The 20951-nt window shown below is 37.6% G+C and overlaps 1 protein-coding gene across 6 annotated transcripts in view; it reads left to right on the forward strand.

Moving 5' to 3' along the window:
- The first annotated feature begins 4854 nt into the window (after nt 1-4854).
- Nucleotides 4855-20951, forward strand: part of kiaa1549la (KIAA1549-like a) — an 83069-nt gene continuing 66972 nt past the window's right edge. For 2 of the 6 annotated variants that reach the window (XM_053631349.1, XM_053631350.1), the window contains exon 1: nt 5003-5658. In XM_053631349.1, coding sequence (XP_053487324.1) covers nt 5499-5658 — 160 coding nt within the window. In that variant the 5' untranslated portion in view covers nt 5003-5498. Of the gene's footprint in view, nt 5659-20951 lie in introns of all 6 variants that reach the window. The other 4 variants (XM_053631351.1, XM_053631348.1, XM_053631347.1 and 1 more) reach the window with 4 other exon arrangements.

Genomic DNA, 20951 nt, shown 5'->3' on the forward strand with positions numbered 1-20951 from the left:
TCATTTTGGTTTTGCGTTTTCTCTTTACTACCACCCATGACCGCATCAAACACCACATGTTTCTATTCCTTCCTCATTCATTCATTCCCTATCAGTATGTCCCGCAGCTTGAGATGATGTCCCACATTTTGCCTGGAAATAAACAGTTTGAACAGACTGGAAGCGGGAGCGAGCTCGAGCTCCGGTTTGTGAATGGAGGGCGGAGCTGGAGAATGTGTGTGGTAAGAATTACACACCTGGGGAATTATACTAATGAATGCTCTGTGATGGAGAGCAGAGGTGAGAAGAAAAACGGGAGAGACGGGCGCCTCGAAAGACTGAGAGCATAGAGCCGCGTGTGTCTATAGCAGTGTTTCCCAACCGGGTGCCGTGTAAAAATCCTTCAAACATTTCTGAAATCCTAAAATGTGTATAAAACATTTAATATATATGATAAATATCTGATGTCTGAAATAATAACGCAAACACACAAAATAATGATTCCCTCCCCCTCGACCCCCCTCGCCGACCTGTCAGCAGCACGTCGACATTAGTATGCGTGTGTTTTATCCTAATAATTAGCGTGTGACGATGCGTATGTAGTGCAAAAGAATATGGACAGATTTCTTAAAAGAAAAGCTCCAGATGCTTCTGGACCATCAACTTCATCCTCTTGAAGCTAAAGCCTTGTTTATACTTCCGCCTGACCCCGCACCGCGAGCCTCCACTGACTGCGCGCGCACCTCCCAATAAAACCGCTGAAGAATGAAAGATAAAGAATATAGCGCCTTTTCAGTTGTCGTCCAATGGCTGTGGAGAAAGTATCGAGGCCTGCCATCAAAGGGATTCGGCTTTCGCTCAAACTGGGCACTCGTGAGGTCAAGCCATAGAAATCCCACTTAATTTTTTTTATGCAGTAATGTTTCTCTTTGTTAGATTGTTTGATACAAAAGACATAAATATAAATAAATATAAATGGTCTGAGTGTACATGTTTCCTATTCATTTAGATAGACATCAAAATGGTAGGCCTTTGGGTGTCGGAAATATGTCCCTCATTGTCCCACACAAACTTACTATATGTCCTACATTTGGTCCGTTTGCATCTGGTCACACTACTCCAAAGGGCACTTTGAAGGGAGAATAATCACACTAGTCATGCTGTAAGATTGCTTCAAACTGAATATCCAATAAAAATGACTTGAAATTTAATTCAGAGTTATTTTTGAGCGCAACACCTTTTAGCCCTCCAAAGCTCTCACAGTGGATGGTAAAGTGAACGAACTATTGCTAAAAATTGACAAGGACTTGAAACTTGACTTGGACTCCGCCTCAAAGACTCGAGACTTTGCTTGGACCTGAAAGACTTGAAATTTGACATGGACTCCACCTCAAAGACTTGAGACTTGACTTGGACCTCAAGGTCTTGAAACTTGAATTGAAATCGACCTCAGAGACTAGAGACTTGGACTTGGACCTCAAAGACTTGGGATTTGGACCTCAAAGACTTGAGACTTGACGTGGACTACACCTCAAAGACTTGAGACTTGGACTTGGACCTCAAAGACTTGAAACTTGACTTGGACTCCACCTCAAAGACTTGAGACTTGACATAGACTTGGAACTCAAAGACTTAAAACTTGACTTGGAGTCCATCTCAAAGACTAGAGACTTGGACTTGGACCTCAAAGACTTGAAACTTAACTTGGACTCCACCTCAAAGACTAAAGATTTGGACTTGGACCTCAAAGACTTGAAACTGACTTGGACTCCACCTCAGTGACTTGAGACTTGACTTGGACTTGGACCTCAGGAACTTGTGAACATGTCTGACTTGAGGTTTTTAGACACATAATATTTCATGCATTTTTCACAGTGTTTATTTTTCCAATTTTTTCCCCACATGATTAATTATTTTTTTTTTTTACATATAGAGCAAGTAGTTCTATTTCCCACATGTTTGTTGTGTTTACTTGAATTTGTATGTGCAATTCCATGCATGACTTTTAATTACGTGAAAAACCATGAACACAAATCACATTTTAAATGTTTGTCTTTTTTAGTTTGTGTTTGCAGATAAATTACATACTTTTTAAAAATAGTTATGGATATGGCCAACTGCACTACGTCAGTGTTACACGGTGATATTTAAACATAAGCGAGAGAAATAGTTAATATTTTGTATACATTAAGATACTCTAAATATTAAAATATTGTAAATGTTCATTATATTATTTAACTGATTTTTGTCTTTAAACATGATTACATATTAGGGGCAGTAAAGAATAATATAATAAACATTCTTTTCATGATTATAATATTTTCATGATATGATTAGGCCTATATAAAAATATATATATTACTATGAGTAGATTTTTATTCCCTGTTAAATTAGACTATTATGTGCGTTACGTCCATTTAGGTATATTTTATAGGATTTGTACGACATGCTCTGAAATTACTTGCAAAGAAACATAATGTATCCAGCAGAGGGCGCTGTTACTGATTGGCCTCACCTTTGAGATTTACTTTACTGATTCGACTCATCCAAACAAATCTTTGTAAGTGAATCGACCTCCGCGAGTTTTGATTCGTTGCGCAGTGGACATAAATAACGGTCGTTTCTTTTTTTCAAATCACACGCTCGCGCCATAAGGACACATTATCTAACCTTCAGTGTCATGTTTTATTCTATAACGAACATTAAATACATTAAACCATTATCGTTTTTAAGAACAAACATTTTTTTTAAAATAATTTGGTTGATTTAATAGTAGCCTATATTTAATAGTCTTTTGTTTAGCTGAAACTCCGACCCTTAGCTTCCTGCTGTAAAACCAACATTCACGACAAGCCTATATGTTTTTTGTTTGTTTGTTTTTAAAAGATAACGATTTTCCCATTTATGTTCAAACATAGTCTGTGTAAGAAATATAGCCTAGAAGTATTACGAAGCAATACAGTGCTGTGGTGTTGTCAGATCTGATTTCAGAAGGTGTTGACCTTCTGTTGCTATAGTAACAACTATCACAGAAATTGTACAGTGGATGCCAAGTCTAATAATAAACAGACTTAAAATATGTTTTGTTTTTTAACAAAGAAAAACCTGCAACCTTCTCCTTGATATAGTAACATCAAAATTTGGAATCATGGATTTGTTACTGTGCTGTAAGGGAAAATCTAGTGCTACTAGGGTTCAAATAATGCCCATTTCCACCATCAGGGCAATAATTAAGAAGTTCCAGTCAACTGGAACCAACTGGAATCAACCTGGAAGATGACGTATGTCTATATTGTCTCAACGCATTGTGAAGAGGATGGTTTGAGTGGCCAAAAAATCTTCAAGGATCACAGCTGGAGAATTGCAGAAGTTAGTTGCATCTTGGGTTCAGAAAGTCTCCAAAACTACAATCTGAAGTCACCTACATCACCACAAGTTGTTTGGAAGTAATTCAAGAAATAAGCCTCTACTCTCATCCAAAAACAAACTCAAGTATCTTCAGTTTTCCAGACACTACTGGAACTTCAAATGGGATCGGGTTCTATGGTCAGATGAAACCAAAATAGAGCTTTTTGGCAATAAACACCAGAGGTGGTTTTGGTGCACACAGAGAGGTAGCCATATGGAAAAGTACCTCATGTCCACGGTTAAATATGGTGGATCTTTAATGTTTTGGGCTGTTTTTCTGCCAGAGGACCTGGACATTTTGTTAGGATACATGGCATCATGGACTCTATCAAATATCAACAGATATTAAATGGAAACCTGACTGTCTCTGCCAGAAAGCTTCAAATGGGCCGTGGTTGGATCTTCCAGCAGGACAATGATCCAAAACATACATCACAATCAACACAAAAAGGGTTTACTGACCACAAAATTAAGATCCTGAGATGGCCATCCCAGTCCCCTGACCTGAAACCCATACAAAACCTTTGGGGTGAACTGAAGAGGAGAGTCCATCAGTGTGGACCTAGAAATTTGAAGGATTTGGAGAGATTCTGTATGGAGGAATGGTCTCAGATCCCTTGCCATGTATTCTCCAACCTCATCAGGCATTATAGGAGAAGACTCACCTTGGCAAAGGGAGGTAGCACAAAGTATTGACTAAAAGTGTGCCAAGGGTGTTTTTTTTGATAACCCTGTGTTTTCTTTGCAATTCTTTGATATCCATGACAACAGTATTTCTGTGATTTTTTTTTATTTAAAAAGCAAAATATCAAAAGGTTAAACAATGAAGACAATTTTTCACAGCCTTCTTTGCTCATATTTACCAAGGGTGCCAATATTAGTGGATGGCACCATATAATATAATGAGACTATGTTAGAATATAAACTATATATGTTAGCTAAGGTTAACAGCTAGCAACTATTTTAATGCTACAATAAGCAGATTATTAATGGTAAATGGTCTGCACTTATATAGCCTATAGCACTTTTATCCAAAGCGCTTTACACTGTGTCTCATTCACCCATTCACACACTCACACACCAATGGTAGCAGAGCTGCCATCCAAGGCGCTAACTTGCCATCGGGAGCAACTTGGGGTTCAGTGTCTTGCCAAAGGACACTTCGGTATGTAGAGTCATGTGGGCCGGGAATCGAACCACCAACCCTACGATTAGTGGACAACCCGCTCTACCACCTGAGCCGCAGCCCATATTAATGGGCTGATTAAGACATGTACAAGTAGAACACAGAAAATATGCATTAAAAGGCATTTTTGTTAAAGGAAGCAGAAAATGTAAAGTGTTTATTTATTAGATATATTTTTATATGAATTTTATTTATTTTAGATTATTTATTTGTTTATTTATAATAAATATTTAAAATTTAGTTGTTTAACAATTCCCTTTTCAAAAAAATTTGGGTTTTTAATTTAGGCTACTGTCTATTAGACTGTTCATTCTTGCATATAAAACATTATGATTTGTGCGTGTGTGTGCGTGCGTGTGCGTGTGTGTGTGCGTGTGTGCGTGTGCGTGTGTGTGTGTGCGTGTGTGTGCTATTGGCCCTGGTGAATTCAACTGAAGAAGCAAAACGTTTCTGTACCGTTTAACGCTTGCGAATCAATTCGGCCGATTGAATCACTTGAGAGAGTCGTTCATAAAAATGATTCCTCGGTGAAAAAGCCCCCGCTCTGTATTTTGCGCGTCAGATGCGCACTTGAGATCTTTCACTTCTCATTTTTATTAGCAGCACGTCGTTGTGGTGGTTTTTGCAGAGCCTGCGTGTGTGTGTGTGCGTGTGTGTGTGTTTGTGTGTGTGAGTGTGTGTGTGTATGTGTGTGTGTTCCGGATGAAATGCGCTTTTTACGCGCTGAAATGACGCTCGGTGCGAAAGCGGCTCGGTTAGAAACGGATTCGCTGCCTTGACGCTTGCCTTTAAACTTTCCCATGCTGGCCATCTAAAACCCGGCGCACTCGGACTCGGACTCGGTCTCACACACCGGAACGGACACGTCCCGATCCAATGCGCGGTTCGTTTCTGCGCGTCCAGGCCCGCACGCCAACACGTTCACATGGCCTCGAGAACAGTGCCTGTGGTGGGAAGCCGAGGAGCGGCGGGGTGCTGGAGGAGGAAGAGGAGGTGTCCGGAGCGGCCAGGCTCGGTGTGGCGCCGGTGTGTGATGTGCGCCGGGATCACACTGCTTCTCCTGCAGCCTGCATCCGCCAGACACGGTGAGACACGATCCCGCAGCCGAGTCTTCTCCTGACAACCTGTTTGAGTCCAGAGCATTCTGAGATGATTTATTTCCTCCGTTTACAGTTACACTGAGCTGCTTTTAATCATTCGATGATTTGATTGGAAAAAGAGTCGCAGCTGTAAAGAGCGCAATGCGCCACATCAGCCATCAGCCTCCTTCATCAATACACCTCAGTTATATTATATATACCAACAATAATAGTGCAAAAAAATAAAAAATGAAGAAACATTTACTGTAGATAAACAGGCAAATAGCTGCAGTGTATGTAAACACTTCCTTACCTTGGGGTGGGGGGGTGGGGGGGCTGAAGGCGCCTACGTGTTGAGAATAAATAGCTGGATTTGCGCGCTAGTCATTATTGTTATTATTATTATTATTATTATTGTTGTTGTTGTTGTTGTTAATACTATTATTATTATTAATTCATATATGGTATACATATTCTAAATATTATTGCTATTATAATGTTAGTGTTAATATCTTCTTGCTCATCTTGTTTATTATTTATAATTTACGCTATATATGTAATTAAAATTTAGTCTTAGAAAAAGGTATACATTTATTTATCTTTACATCTTGCTTAATGTATATTGGTGAACATATGCAAAAACACATGCACACACACACTCTCACAGACATGTACAGTCCATATAACATAACTGTAAAGGACGTGTGAACAAAAACAGCATGGGCTTTTTGTTTGTGTGTTGACGTGGTGCAGTGTGTGTTTGTGTATGTGTGTATGCACATCTGTTCTGGCCTCTGCCTTTGTCTCCTTTCTCCTGGTTTGTTGATTTGCACGTCATGGAGATTGAGTGGACAGTCAGGATATTTTCACTTTAGTCTCGATTTGGTTACTTCGGCTTCGGTTATGACACAGGTTATGACGCTCGTGACGTGAGCTTGACCTGGGGTTTGTGGTCACGTAATTCCCAAAAGGAAACACAGTTTATATCATATATATAAAACTATAAAACAAGGACAATGATAGTTGTTCTGACATGTATTGTAAACCTATAATCCACACATACGCATTGATTGAGAGCAGATGTGGATCATAAAATATTGTTTTGTTAAATAAAGAGTGGCTTCAGTTGTGGTTCTTCAGCTGCTTCCGCATGCCTGATTCAGCTTGTTTTATGATCAAGCCTTTCATGAGCTGAGTCAAGTGAGGAAGTGCAGGGAGAACAGGGAAATGTGCAGTGAATATGGGTTTCCATTGCTGGGCTTGAAGACCACTAATAAATACACTGCGTTTACACAAGACAGTCAGTCAGATCGTATGTACGTGATCTACTGCCTGCATCTACGGTTCATGCTGCATTGTAAGTGCACACTTCTAGTTCATTTACATGTGATAATGATTTCACATTCAGTTTTAGTTTTTTATTACAGATGTACATTAGACACAAATTGTCACCACTGACATTAACTGATTATACAAGAGTAATTGTGCATGTTCCTGCTTAGTTGGATCAGAAACTGCAGCCACGTTGGCCCTTTGCGGTTGAAACTGCTTACCCTTGAGCTAAAATTAACTTCAGTTAATGATGGACTTAGAACGATTCAAAGTTTTGATTTTCAGTATGATACTGATATTAGGGTTCTGAGATTCGGCGAAGACCTGATCCAGTATTAATATCCTCAGGGTAACTGAGCCGGAACAAAGCTTTTGTTGCCAAATTATGTGAAATAATGTTTTTTTTGTCCTCTGTTGACTTGTATACATAGTGCAACACTGTGGCATAATATTTAGATTGCTATAAGATGATATTAATATAATACATGAAAATTTGAGTGAGTAGAAGAAGCGTACAACCATCTACCATTTCATGGCATTTATTACATGACATGTTATCTGTACATACACTGAGTTGCCAGTTTATTAAATTATTATTATTATTATTATTATTATTATTATTATTATTAACAAGCAACTCAATGTATGCATATATATTTATTATTATTTTCTTTATTACTCTCTACAACAGCTCCCATGAAAGTGGGCAAACTAAGGATCTGCTAGTACAAGGAATCTTGTGCATATGACGGTAAAGTTCTTGAATCTTTTTGAATCTTGGGATATGTCTGAACCAGCTCCTTAGTGCCGTAGGCGGTGAATCAGTATATCATGTACATGAGTTGTGGTACTGGTAAGGACCCTGGCTCACTACACATTGGGACACTGATATCTGAATTACCAGCAACATGACCACGTACTCGCGCTGTAAAACTTCACCAAAAATGAAAAATATTTACATTTTATATGTCATATACATTTGTTAGCTTAATCACATGTATTTCTGTCATAATATGTCAAGCAGGATTGTAGGCAAGCTAGTGGGATTAAAAAAAATTAAACACTTAAAAGCCATTAGACTCAAACAAACCGTATATAGAACATCAAATAATGTTAAAAATCGCTAACGTATGTAAACATTTGAGAGCTACAGTATAACAACAATAACAAGCTACTTACATGTGTGGCCAGAAGTTGGTTGAGAGTTCATCCCCAATTTTCTTTGAGTTGAGAGGCTTCAGAAAACATGACATCATTTCCAGTAAGGGAACATAGTGAGCATAGGGAACGTCCACTGGAAGGGTTTTGCAGTCAAGACAGCCTTTAAAATGGCTGACTCCCTGATCAGTGCCCTGACTACTGAACTAGAGTGCTGGTTGAGTCACACCCTTGAATACATTCTCAGAAAAAAAGAGAAAGGTGTATGTAGTGTACCAGGGCTCTTCATTCTTATTCATTCTTATCCATAAAGTGCCGATGTGACTACAGGGTTTAATTCTAACCAAACAGTTGGGTTAGGGTTAGCCATTTGATACTTGATCACAGTCCAAGATGAACTGATTAAGTAGTGGCTCCTGCATGGATGGAATGAAAACCTACAACCACACTGGCCCTTTGCAGGTAAGATTGAAGATCCCTTCTTTAAAGCTTCATTCTAAAAAAAAATACTATCTAATTATGTATCTTAAATCATTTTAAAGGTACACTATATCCACATTTCTACATATTAAGGGTACAGAACTTAAGGGTACCACCCAGCAGGGTTCCACCCCAAGGAAAGGTACACTTTAGTGCTATTTTTTTTCTATTTCAGGGAGTGTATACTAGGTGCCATTTATTATGTATACCAATCCAGTAACTAGTAACCTCGCTACTAGTACATCCTAGAGCTCAGTACTATTATACAGTGTACATTGTTAACTAAAATATAACAGCCTTGTTTTGCCAGAGTAACTGGAATATAGGGCTGGGTAAAATGACTATATAATATTGTACTTTTATGAGGTATCGTGATATCTTAAAAAAAAAAAAAATAGAAATAAAATATTCTGATTGGAAGCAACTGATTTGATGTTAAAATTTTGTACTGAACATTTAAAATAAAAATAAAAAAGTATAAAAAAAATATTGTTTTTTAATTATTATTGTAATTTATTATTTATTTTTACATCTCGTGTATTGTAAATGTATGATATTTTTGTCATATTGCACACTCTACTAGAATATATACTGTAATTCTGTGAATAAATAATTTGCCCAAACAGTGATGAACAGTGTGGGTATCTTATAAAGCACTTCTGTAAGACCATCACTGACTGCTGTAAATGCAAAATTTGACAGAACACATATCTTCCAAATGAACATGGAGCACAACACAACAACTTGTTGTTGCTGTTCCATCTACAGCCATTTCACATAACATAGCAACAGAAGAGTGACTCAGAAGATTGAGTTATTAAAATGATATCATGTGGATGCTGTAGATTTGTACCTAAGAACTGCTGCTGTAATCATAAAAACTATCTTGAGCTCATCCCAGGATTCTTATTTACAATATTACATTTAGGACTGTTTGTCTGTGCTCTTTTACACCTGTATATGGTAATGATTTATAATCCCACTATCTGGAAGAGGACGGGCTCCATTTGGAGTCTGGTTCCTCTCAAGGTTTCCTTCTAATATCATCACAGTAGTCACAGAAGTTTTTCCTCGCTACTATCACTTCTGGCTTGTTCATTAGGGATTGAAATCTGTATCCTGACTTCTGTAAAGCTGTTTTGTGAATAATGTCTATTGTTAAAAATGCTATACAAATACAAATAAAATTGAATTGACAATAAAATTGCCCGGGGGGGGGGGGTCGGTTGGGGGTTGGGGCATGGTGGCTTAGTGCTTAGCACGTTTGCCTCACATATCCAGGGTTCGAGTTTGCATGTTCTCCCTGTGCTTTAGGGGCTTCCTCCAGGTTCTCTGGTTTCCTCCCCCAGTCCAAAGACATGTGGTATAGGCTAATTGGCATTTCCAAATTGTCCATAGTGTATGAATGGGTATGTAAATGTGAGTGATTGTTCCTTGCGATGGGTTGGACACCCTGCATGGGGTGTCCCCTGCCTTGTGCCCCGGGATAGGCTCCAATCTCCCCACGACCCTGTGTAGGATAAGCAGTGCAGAAAATGGATGGTTGGATGGATAAAATTGATCAGGGCCAGATCAGTATCAGGTATCTCTTGGACGTATCGCTATCGAAAATGAAAAAAGGGAATGCTGCATCCCTAATTTGGACAGAATATACTGCGTTTTTTGCAGCGCATCCAAATTCATTAACACATCCTTCACTAACACATTCTTTGCTAGCACATGTATCAGCACTGGCTCCAGTTTTTGGCAGCGTCTTAGCTTATGTTTATCTTTAGACTAGGCCTGTTCTACGCTAGCATAAGGATTTGTTCTCCAGGTACACCAGCCTCTAAATGCTGTGAAAGTAAAATGCAAATGTAAATTTTCCTTGCCTACTGTATTTCTATCCACAGATCATTTTATTGTGTGTCTTCATGGAAATTCGGATGCTTGGTTTCATTAATGATATAAAAATTCCATTTTAATTTACATATTACTTGCTTTGGGGTTATGAAAGTTTAAGCTTAACCTACATTGAAGCAGTAGTCATGACTTGAACATGGCATTTTATTTAAAATCGGATATTCCAGTTACTCCAGCAGGTCTGTGTGAAATATTTTATGCATTCATTTATGAGAACCTTTTTACCCTAATATCAGAAATGCCATGATTGTATTGAACCGTGCGAGTGAGAGCTATTTACCGGAAGATTTGGAGGAATTGTGTTGCATTATTATTGATTACCCTATACCCTGAGATTTAAAATGTTTAATGCTAACGCTACATGGTGTCATATGGACAATGACATCAGAGCTGTGTCAGTTTTGACAGATTATAGATGTGCTCTAGCACTACAGAGCTCAATTCACTGCAGCCAGGTTTGCTTACACATTCTTTACCTCGTCTCTATCCACACCGGCTGTGTGTGTGTGTGTGTGTGTGTATATATGTGTGTCTTCCTGGAAACACGGCCGTTGGTTTCCTTCAAAGCCTCCATAGTGATGCTCCAGCAAGTCAACAGCGAGCCTACTGTGCTGTGTTGCCATGGGAACTGATCTGCCTAACATTTTTTTCCTCCTTCAGAGGAGAGAACTGAGAGTATTATCAGAATGACATTGATAAACTGTGCCAGTTGATTTTTTTTTCTCCCCTGCCCCTCTGTGTGTGTGTGTGTGTGTGGATTTGGCTGGACCAGTGATTGGTTTTAACTCGCTGCCACAAATGGATGGATCCATGTTTCATTTGATCTCCCTAAAGGGATGCTTTGTCACCTGTCTGCATTGTGCTATATTCAGCATTGGAGCCAAGCCGAAATGCCATGTACATGTTTCATACAGCACTGGAGACTGTTACAGTAGACACACGGGTCAGGCTGCAATTACATTAAAGCTGCATTATGACAAAATTATGTTTGTGTAACATGGTGTATAGCACGGATCTGACCAAGTAATATTCTATCATTTTAAAATGAAAATAAAAGAGCTTAAGTGTACAACTAGATGGAAAAATGAGTGATATGGTAACCAGAAAACCCAATATCGACTACATTTTCAACTAAAAATATAACTACATAAAATGTTGTTACTAAAGTCCATATAAACAACTAAATATTGCAAAGGAATGAAAAAATTATTCTAAGGTAATGCAGAATTACCTACTGATTTTCTTTAATGAAATTCCATCTTGATTTGTATAGTCCTTTGAATTGCCTTAGAGGTATAAAAGCTTAAGCTTCATCTATATTAAAGCAGGAGCCAAGACTTGAGCATGACATTTTATTTAAAATAGGACATTCCAGTTACTCCAGCAAGTCTTGAGTGTAATATATTATATATAGCATAAACCAGAACCTTTTTACCCTTTCATTGGAAATGACATCATTATATTGAACCATATAGTTCAATATAGTCTCATTGGGACCCTTTAGTGGCTCAGTACTTCAGAGAGGCTAAATGAAATGTCTGTGGATGAAATGAAAAATCTTTGAAAACTCATCCCTTTTCATTCAATGCTTATGAATGGCTATAACAGAGTATGTGCTACAGAAGCAGTGATGGAATTATGTTGTTTTTTTTTATTCATATTTTTACTCTTGTCTGCTACAGTATTTTTGCAGTGCTTGGTACGATTCTTTGATTTTTTTTTTTGGTCCAGACCAACAGCTGATGACACTCGGTCTTGGTTCTGGCCATAGTATAAAAAAGCATTTCAGTACGAATATCAGGCTTCTTGTGTGATGAAATTTTATATTTATATTTACTATATATTCTATAAATATATTTTGAAATAAAAATATTGTGTAGGCTTCCTAAACCCATGTCACATTTCATGTTTTCTTTTTTAAGTTTTAGTTTTTTAGTTTTAGTTTGAATTGCAAGAAACTCAAAAATAAAAATAAAAACATTTTGAAAATACAAATATTCAGTCTGGGGAAAAGGTCTTGAAAAGCCCCAAATAAAAGAAAAATCACATCACTGTTGGTTTATATAGTTCTTATTTTTGGAAAACCTGCTTTGATGATATATATGTATGTATATATGTATATATGTATACATGTGTGTATATATACACACACACACAAACACCGATCAGCCATAAAATTAAAACCATTGACAGGTGAAGTGAATAACATTGATTATCTCATTATAATGGCACCTCTCTTGGGGTGAGATATATTAGACAGCAAGTGAACAGTCTTTTCTCGAAGTTGATGTGTTGAAAGCAGGAAGGTCTCGGTGGCATGTGTGTCGCTTACCGTGGGAAGAGATGGCACCTGGATGCACTATGGGAAGAAGGCAAGCCGGTGGATGCTGTGTGATGCTCTGGCCAATGTTCTGCTGGGAAACCTTGGGTCCTGGCATTCATGTGGATGTTACTTTGACACGTACCACCTACCTAAACATTGTTGCAGACCAAGTACATGGCAACAGTATTCCCTAATGGCAGTGGCCTTTCAGCAGGATAAAGCGCCCTGCCACACAAAAATGGTTCAGGAATGGTTCGAGGGAAATGACAAAGAGTTCAAGCTATTGACTTGGCCTCTACATTCTCCAGATCTCAATCTGATTGAGCATCTGTGTGCTGGACAAACAAGTCCAATCCATGGAGGCCCCACCACACAACTTACGAGACTTAAAGGATCTGCAGCTAATGTCTTGCTGCCAGATACCACAGCACACCTTCAGAGGTCTTGTGGAGTCAATGCCTCAACGGATTAGAGGGTGGCACAAATGGACAAATAGGACCTACACAATATTAGGCAGGTGGTTTCAATGTGTGTGTGTGTGTGTATATATATATATATATATATATATATATATATATATATATATATATATATATATATATATATATATATATATTTGTGTGTGTGTGTGTGTGTGTGTATAATAAAATGTTTGGCATGTTGGTTCACCACAGAAAAATGTCATTAGTACTATTATTTGAACTGAAAGCACCCCAAATCCAAGCACATCAGTTCTCTTTCCCTTGTAGAGACTTATTCATTGCCCATATTTGCATATCTGGAACCTGACTGGGTCTTATATTCTATGACACAATAACCCTCAGGGTCAGTACACTTTAAGACAGTTGTACCTTATTTTTCTTTATATAGCACTCTGAAAAGTTTTTATCATGAAAAACTTGCTATATTCTGAATATTCAAACTATATTTCTAATTTAAAAGTGAGAGCAACTGACTGGAACGACTGAGAACAGCAGTTTAGCCTAATCTACGATCCTTAGATGGTTTCTACTTTTAAAGACCAATTTTCACTACAGCAGAATTTAACCTCCTAATGGCCTTGCCTTAATTTTAGAAAGTCTCTTCCTTGCTTCATAATTACTCTCCCTCAGGACATTCAGTGGTGCTCTGGTGTCAGCTACAGGCTGTTCCTCTGACATCCGCTTCCCTGAGTGACCATTTCACAGCTGACATGCTCCATGTCCTGACGCAGCCATGCTTCATTAGAGCATTTGTCCATGGGAAAGTTGATTAGGCCTGTGCATTGACACAGATGAGCACTCGTCTTATTCTCTGTTCTCGATAGGTGCTGTGAATAGCCATGTCTGTTGAAGATATAAGCCTCCAGCGATACTTGCTAAAATAAAACAAATATAATGTAAGGATGGCACTCATGGCTTGTTGCCTTTTGGTGAAAAGAACAGTTTTTTGGTGACTATGACGATGAAATTTTGATACAACACACATGAAAACACTATATGTACCATCTGATGATAAGCTATACAGTATACAGTGGGAAATAGTTACACTGTTAACATCATGATGTGTTTATATAGATGATAATGAATCATATTTCAAGACGTGGAAATTTCCAGATGTGGTGCATGTCTTTAAAATACGCTGGGCTTCTTTTTAAAAGAATGACAATATGAGAAAGTAGATTTTCTACACTATTTTCCTCCTCATTTCAAACGTCACTGATCAGCCATGACATGATTTGCATCCAGTGTTTGCTTTGTTACTTTTGTACCTTGAGCTACAAGGCAAATGTTGCTGACAAGTAATGGAAGTCTATCTCACTCAGAATACCCAGATCTACATACAGTCTGAGACCACATTGAAAATCTGGTCTTTCTTTATTAAAAAAAAAACAAAAAACAAAAAACCAAATAAACTCTTTTAGAATTTAAAAGATGTTTCACCAAAGAAAGGAAACTATTCAATATCTTGGATATTCCAAATTCAAGATTCTGCACTATTTCTAGTTCACTATATAAAGTTAAACAAATTTGTGATATTGACCATGCACCTTTGTACAAAAGGTCAGATTATCCCTGCATCTTATCCCTTCTATTGAAGTACATGTTCAGACAACATGGCAATGGATTTGATCTAACACGGCTCGTCAGGTTGAGCCAGCTTGAGTGAATGCTGCATTTAATGGGGGACATGCCAATTCTGAAATCCATCAAAATATTTCTAAGATTTTATTCTCCACTCAAGTTATTGCTGACAATATAATTTGTAATGAAATATTATTATATTATTGTATTAAATTACAAAATAATGCAAAATACAAGCATTTTCAGTAGGAGTCTCAGACTTTTGAACCCCACTGCATACTTGTGTACTTGTTAAGCTACATCATCTCATTTTTAAATAACCAAAATTACATTTTGTAAAATGAGTTAGTTCATAGTTACAAATTTAAGTTTAAAATAGAACTATATTATCATCTGCATCTACACTTTTCTGGTGTAATTCTGTTACAGCCATGCCTCTTGTTGTGTTGGGAAACAATATGAAACCTACACTAAGAAAATAAAGTGATTCTTATTATCCAAGATGGCTGCCCCTTACTGGTACAGCATTCAGCTTAAGGCTTCAGTAATTAGCCAACAAAACTAACTACATAATACATCTATTATTACCTTCTTTTTTTTTTCATAAATAGTCGACATGTTGAAATCTTGATTCTGATTAGTAAGAAGGTGTTGATTAATTTTTCTATAACAGCAGTTCTAACAGTAGTTCCTGCTGTAAGGCGAATCACAGGTTTATATTAATGCATTCATTCTAATATGTTATTGTTTCTGTTGTAACAACTTGCACAGGGACTTGTATGATTTTCCAACAGAGGGTTTCACACTTTCCGGTTTCTCAGTAACAAGCTGCATTTTTTTGGTCACTAACTTCAATAGAGAGAGAAAAAAACTAAAACAAACAGAGGTTGGTTAGGGAACAACTGTTTATAGCTGTTATAATGTACACTAGAAACAAACTTGTTTTGTGGACATTCCTCAACATTAAATGGATAAAAAGCATGATATTTTGTTCTTTAATAAATAAAACAAGAAGTCAGCAATGGCAAAATGTTATGGTGTAAGAGGAAGGTGCTGTTATTGGAAAGTAATCAACTCTGTGTTGGTTGTGTTGGGCCATATCACACCTTTCCATCATTATTTATTTTCCTGTAACAGCTTACGTCCAAGTGTTTTATTCCATACATATATAACAACTTAAACAAGTAATAATGCAAGACATCATGTCAGGTCATCCCAGGTACCGACAACGAACTCCGTTACTCAGAATTCACCATGGCCTTCAAACATGGCTGCCCCCCGTACTATACTTCCCAAAACACACGCACTTTGTCACGTTCCCAGTTGCCGAACTTCTAATCACGCACACCTGTCTCCAATCACACCCGTCTCTATTCAATGGACACACAAACATTCACACAAGGGGAAGTAATGCTCAGTGTGCCTGTACCTGACTTTACCAAGAGGTTTATTTTTATGTGCTGCTATTCTGGTTTTGATCTTGTTTGTGTTTACCTGGCTTTTGGATTTTGGATTTGCACTATTATTGTTGATTGCTGATCGCCTGACCTCTGCCTGTCTACTGTTTACGTCTTTACTACACGTTTTGGATTTATTTGTTAGGTCCTTTTAATAAAACTCTAAACTGCAGTTGCATCTGCTTCAGCCTCCACTTCATGACATCATAAGCATCTATATTTAGGTAGCATGGAACATTTCTACATACAGTTTCACCATTTTAACCCAAGGCAAAGCTGCTGCAATATAATACAGCACTTAGCATTACTTAAAAATGTAAAGTTGTAAACAGATACTATGATATTACGGAAACTCCACTTTTTTGTGTTTCAGTGAACTGGATTATATCAGTATTATCCTATTGATATTAGGTTGTGAGATTATAATACTGTGGAATGTTCATACTCTTCCACTCCTGCTATGTATAATTGCAGGAATTCTGCAGTACCACGGATATCGACCTGTTTACTAGTCCTGTAGCTGTAGCTTTTTTTTTGCACACATTTGGCTCAAGCCACAGCATTTAATCTACCCATCACCTTTACATCACCTTGGTTCTGGCATTAGGATGAAAAGACATCATTACTAATATTGAATCGATGTGCTTTGGCAGTCGGTTAGATAATGGTGCTAAAACGATGCATGGAACATTTCTTGCATATTTAATATAAGCCCACGGTGCCCAGATTGCTAGCCAGGATAAGTGTAATTATGTCCTGAAGGTGATGTTGAGCTGATGATGTTGAATACATTTGAACTGGATTATTAATCTTTATGGCACTATAAGCCATCCTGACTGGATTACTCTATATGTAAAATTCATATTGCAGCAATCAAGGAGTTTATAGCACAGTGCTTTTGAATTCTCAAATTGATTGGTCAGAAGGTATGGATTAATTTTGTAGAACAACAGCTCTGACAGTAGTTCCAGCTATGAGGCAGGATTATATTAATGCACTCATCTGTTGTTCCTATTGTAACAAAAAAATCACTGAGACTTGTGTATGGGACACTGGGACGCTAGTATTTTATATTATAGACTTGGTATAATAGTCCCAAGTCTAATAACAGACTGGTGAAACAAATGCGCTCTTATTTAACAAAAAAAAAAACAACAACAACAACCCCATAACCGTTGAAATGGTGATAATAAGATTTCTGTTAGGAGACTTTAATTTATGGTGGGGGCCCCAGTATCAGCGTTTTTGTTCAAGAGAGGGAAACCAGAGAAGTTAAGTGACAACAGGAGCTAACGTGTGTCACGGTTCCACAATGTTTTTTTATGACGTTCCATTGGTTATCAAACTCAACCACTGTCAATGTTGTTATGGTTTTCAGCCCAACTGACTGGCCACTAGAATTGTATGCATTTAATGTAAACCTCAAAAACCTAAAATATTCTTTATAATATGATGCCAGATATTTTAAATCTATAGTTTAACACAATCTGAGTGGTTTGGATTCAGTGGGTGGAAAGTCCACGAAGGTTCAAGCTCTGAATGGAATGAATAAATAAATAAATGAATACGATGCTACATATTTGCCTAATGTTTGGTCATCTTCATAAATTAAATGCTGTGATCATAAGAAATTTGTAAAATATTATTTATTCACACTGGAAAAGCTTCCTGGATACAAAAAAAAGAGAAACCTTGGAATAACCCTCACTGTTTTGGACCTTATTTGGATCAGTTTGTTCGCCACCTGCCTTATTTCAGGGCATCTGCTTCAGCATAAGCCTGCCATTTTCTCATCACGTGTACATGATAACACTGGATTAAATCAGCTGATGGGGTTCTGGCAAACAGCTTTGAAAATGTTGTTCTCATTTCACCTATTACCTAACAGGATGAGGCAACTCTAGACACAGGTCCAGTTTCATTTACTTCATTATACTTTAGTGAGTGCCTGCATTCTATTTAATAAATGTGTATCACATTTTTTTTTTCTATTTTATGTTTCTGAGAGGTCAAGAGCTTAAGATAAACACTTTTGGATTAAATGTCCACAAACAGCACAGTAATGAAATTGCATTCGGATGCTATGTTGGTTGGAAGTCTTATAAGACAATGTTTAAGATGGGCGGAGCCCGGCCTAGTCTGCAGGCGGGGCTTGAGATAGGCAGTTTAAATTCCAGTATTTTACATATGGTTGATGTGTGTTTGTTTGTATGTTTTATGCATGTTTTTTTTCCATGTACATACAGAAGGGCTGGGTAATATGATGAAAAAATAATATATTTCATACTTGTCCTACTTTTCATAATACATTTCTAATACACATATTTTTATTATATATGTATTATGATATATAGGTTTGCTAACAAACTGCCAGCAAAATAGAATGTGTTTAACGATATATTTATTTAACATCTGCAAAAAAAGTAATTATGTTAACATTTAAAAACATATAAATTTTATTTAACATCTGCCAATAATTATTTAAGCATTTAAATTATTTAAAACGAGGAAAAAATCTACATTAATTATGTGTGTGATTGTGCCGTGAGATGGGTTAGCACCCTGGCCCAATGTGTCCTCTGCCTAGGATAGGCTCCAGTCTTCCCTGTGACCCTGTGTAGGATAAGCGGTATGGAAAATGGATGGATGGATGGACCATTAAATGAATTAAAATTAATTACATTTTATTTATCAAAATGTCGAGATGAGAAATTCTTTAATTAGTTTTAATGATACCTTTATATAACAACCACTGTAAAATAGAAATTCTGCACCAAATTGTACAATTTGAACAATTTTATTGAAATATTAGTGAAATATTAACATCTAATCATCTTCATCCAGTCAGAGTTTATAACAATATTGATGACACTCGCAGTACCTAGAGATGTTCAGTGTTTATGCCGATCATTATGTTATATAAAGCTTGCGAGTGTCTCAGCTGATTGGCCATGTGTGTATGAGTGTTGGTGTGTTTGTCCTCATTTTAGAAAATAACATTGTAATTATTTTAATTGTCTCCAAGCTGTCGAAGAAAACTCCACATTTAAAGAAACACTTTTTGTCGCCTATGTGTACTTATGGAAGCCGTTATGTAAGGAAATTAGTTGATGGCCATCGCTTGTGTTCGTGTGCTTGTCACTTTATTTTTCCGTGCAGATTTGTTCCTGTTCCTCATGACATCTCTGGAAAATGAAGTTCTCAGCTGCTTTCTGTGAACTTTCACGCCTTGAGCCGCACACTCATCAGCATTCATTAAATCACAATGAATAAAACAGATCACGTTATGCTCCATTTATGAGCTCGGCCAGCCTCCTTGTCGTCCTCCTCCTCCTCAATGCTGCAAGGATCTTGATTTATTAAAACAAAAAATCCTGCAAGGCAATTGCGGCGTGATAAAGAATTATGGCACTAGAAAACACTGGTGTCATGTACGTGGTGACCAACGCGACACTGATCAGTGCAGACCCTGTAATACTGAAGGCTGTATTTCCTGCACAAAAGCTTTTTTTGCAGGGGGTCAGGCTTGGCTCAGAGATATGAACAGGTCTATAAGAGAACGAGACAAAGAGATGGGTGTGGATTGAAAGAGAGCTGGAGGAAAGTGTGAGCTCTCATTCACTTTTAATGTGACTGCGATCACCTATGCTGCCTCTGGGATTTTGTGTCAAGCGCATCAGATGTGTTTCTGGCAGAACTATTTCTCAGGAAATCTTGTTTCCCTCACTGCTGTACTTGATAAAAATTTGATCTGACCAATGTAATGATCATTTTGTTCAATATTGAATTAACAGTTATTAGAGATGGCACTGATTCAATACCCAGTATTGGTATTGGCCTATACCATCAAAAAATGGTCGATCGGATATCGGGAAAAAAAACAACACATCACATCCTGTAACTAATGGCAAAGATTTGAATTGGATTTGGAAAAGAAATTTATTTTTGGAACTGGAAATATTTACATACATTATGAAGAGACTTGACTGCTTTTTCTTTAGTTAGGATTGATTTCATTATATTTATATTTATTCCATATAATGTTTATTATATTTACTTTGTAAGTGATTTTTGTGTGAAAGAGTTTAACTGTGGAGTGTTTAAGTTAAAAAAGGCATTTTTAAAAAAGCTTAGCAGTTTTTTATAGAAAACAATATCAGATTGAGGGGGTCACAGTGGCTTAGTGGTTAGCACGTTTGCCTCACACCTCTGGGGGTTCGAATCCCGCCTCTGCCCTGCGTGCGCGGAGCTTACATGTTCCCCTTGTGCTTCGGGGGCTTCGTCTCGGTACTCCAGTTTCCTCCCCTAGTCCAAAGACATGCATTGTAGGCTGATTGACATTTCCACATTTGTGCGATTGTTCCCTGTGATGGGTCCCGTCCAGGGTGTTCCCCGCCTTGTTCCCAGAGTCCTCTGGGAGTGGCTCCAGGCTCCCCCGTGACCCTGTGTAGGATAAGCGGTATGGAAAATGGATAGATAAATGGATAGATGGAATATTAGCTAGGTATTGTCTTCGTCTGATACTGATAAGATTTCAGTATTGGTAAAGAAAGTGGTATCATGCTGTCTCTAAAAGTTGTTCAA

This window comes from Ictalurus furcatus, chromosome 8 (assembly GCF_023375685.1).
Source record: "Ictalurus furcatus strain D&B chromosome 8, Billie_1.0, whole genome shotgun sequence".
Classification (NCBI taxonomy): domain Eukaryota; kingdom Metazoa; phylum Chordata; class Actinopteri; order Siluriformes; family Ictaluridae; genus Ictalurus; species Ictalurus furcatus.